The sequence below is a fragment of the Thamnophis elegans genome, chromosome 9, assembly GCF_009769535.1.
Source record: "Thamnophis elegans isolate rThaEle1 chromosome 9, rThaEle1.pri, whole genome shotgun sequence".
Taxonomy (NCBI): Eukaryota; Metazoa; Chordata; class Lepidosauria; order Squamata; family Colubridae; genus Thamnophis; species Thamnophis elegans.
The window spans coordinates 69,946,828-69,948,952 of record NC_045549.1 but is presented as its reverse complement, the minus strand read 5'-3'; the positions used below and the strand labels follow the sequence as shown (position 1 = coordinate 69,948,952).

At 47.7% G+C, this 2,125-nt stretch overlaps 1 protein-coding gene across 1 annotated transcript; it reads left to right on the top strand.

The window, feature by feature from the left end:
- Nucleotides 1-1,399: 1,399 nt before the first annotated feature.
- LOC116512967 (arf-GAP domain and FG repeat-containing protein 2-like) lies at nt 1,400-1,816 on the top strand. The gene has a single exon (XM_032223670.1). It carries the CDS (start codon nt 1,400-1,402, stop codon nt 1,814-1,816), a length of 417 nt encoding a protein of 138 aa, XP_032079561.1.
- Nucleotides 1,817-2,125: the final 309 nt, after the last annotated feature.

Sequence of the window (2,125 nt, the reverse complement as noted above, 5' to 3'; positions counted from 1 at the left end):
GGCCACAACAAACCCTTGCCTTTCCATTCAGGCCTGATCTTTATGTTTCATATAAGATAAAAGACATTTCTGATTCACTTTCAAGGTCTGAGGTTGTTCCTGTTAAGAAGAATCCTCTAGAACAGGAGTGTCAAACTCAAGGCCCAGGGGCCGGATCCAGCCCATTTTCTGTTAGGAAAATGAAGCTTGAAAATGAAGCAGAGCTGGTAGCAGATTCAGACAGTGAGGAAGTTGGGAAGGAACATTGCCTAGTCCTGGAGTCTGAGGAAGGCTCTGATGAGGGATCTGCATTGGAAGCAGAGATGGGGCCAGGACCATCTGACAGTTATCAGCTGCCTTTGGAGCCAGAGATATGTGGGGCAGAAGAACAGCTGGAGCCTGTTCCCAGTATGTGCATGCACAGAGTTGCCAGATGAAAGGAACAACTAAAGAACAGGGGTCGACTTGGGAGTAAGGCAGAGGTGGGTTCCTACCAGTTTGCACCTATTCGGTAGAGCCGGTTTGTCAAATCTACCGAACCATTTAGAAGAGGTTCCACCAGTGGACCCGGAAAGCAGGCCACACCTACAGAAGAGGTTCCAAAATTTTTTGAAACCCACCACTGGTCCTTGGATATGATTATTCTACACTATCATGCTCATATTTATAAAACTCAGTGCCTCTGTGAAAGGTAAGGATGACTACTGCGTTTGTGGTGCAATCAGAACATTGCGTGTGTTGAAGTTGTTTTAACGCAAACCAAAGACGCCTTTTAAAAAACAAGTTTTCATCATATTCTTATGCATGCCAGTGCTGTGTGTGAGGTAATTTAAGGTGGTTCTGACAAGTGTTGTCAGCATCTTCATATCTGGTCACATGGGCAGCAAGCCACTCCCATCTGGTCACATGGGTGGCAAGCGACTCCCACAAAGGAGGCCACACCCACGGAGTAGGTTCGAACAATTTTTGAAACCCACCACTGGAGTAAGGCCACGCATGGACAATGAACGGCCCCTCCCAAAGGAACTAAAAGAGGAGCAAAAGGGGAGTGGAGTTTGCAGGAGACAATTAGTTCGCTTACTTGTCTCGTGACTCTCCAAGACTCCTTGCCAAGTTCTGCAGATATCGGCCTGGAAGCTCTCCAAGGCAGGTAAGGTCTGTGACTGTAAATCCTCCCTTGAAATACTTTGCTCGATGTGAATGAGCAGAATTCACAGAAAATTGATAAAAGGGTTCTTTTTGTCGGGACAAGGAGTTTGCTTCATGCTCTTGGGAAGCCTAGGTCAGAACATGGGGAGGCCACGAGCTAATACTAGATGATAGCAGCATCTGCAAGAAAGTAAGCAAGCTCCAGGAGCACTCATTTCAACCCTGAGCTACAAATATTCTCCTTTAGTAATGGCATGACTAAGTAGCAACAATGGTACATTGGAAAGTTTGCAAGAAACACCATTTGCTTGCAAACAGAGACCACACCATAGGTCGGAGGTTTGGCCGCGTGTGGGAGCTGGTGAGCGCAGAGCCGGCCAGCCGCCTGTGCTTCGAGTGCGGGCAGCGCGGCGTCACCTATGTGGACATCACCATCGGCAGCTTTGTCTGCACCGCCTGCTCGGGCGCCCTCCGTGGCCTGAATCCCCCTCACCGGGTGAAGTCCATCTCCATGACCACCTTCACGGAGGGCGAGGTCCAGTTCCTCCAGTCCCGTGGAAACGAAGCCTGCCGGAAGATCTGGTTGGGGTCTTTCGACTCGCGGTCGTCTCTGCTGCCGGATTCTCTGGACCCTCAGAAAGTGAAGGAGTTCCTGCAGGAGAAATACGAGAAGGAGACCACATCATAGAGAAAGTAATATAAAACAAAGAAGCCAAAACACTCTGGGACTTTTAAATTGAAACAGACAAGCACCTGACACATAACACCCCAGACTTCACCATTCTTGATGGGAAAGACAAAGGAGTGACATCACATTGCAATATCTGGAGATAGCAGAATTGGAGAAAATCACAAGCAATAAAGACCTGCAAGTAGAAATAGAATGACAGTGGCAAAAAAAACCAAAAAAACAACCCCAAATAGTACCAATAGCATTAGGTACTTTAAGTGCAATGCCCAAACATCTGGAATGTCAAGGTGGCACAGTGGTTAAATG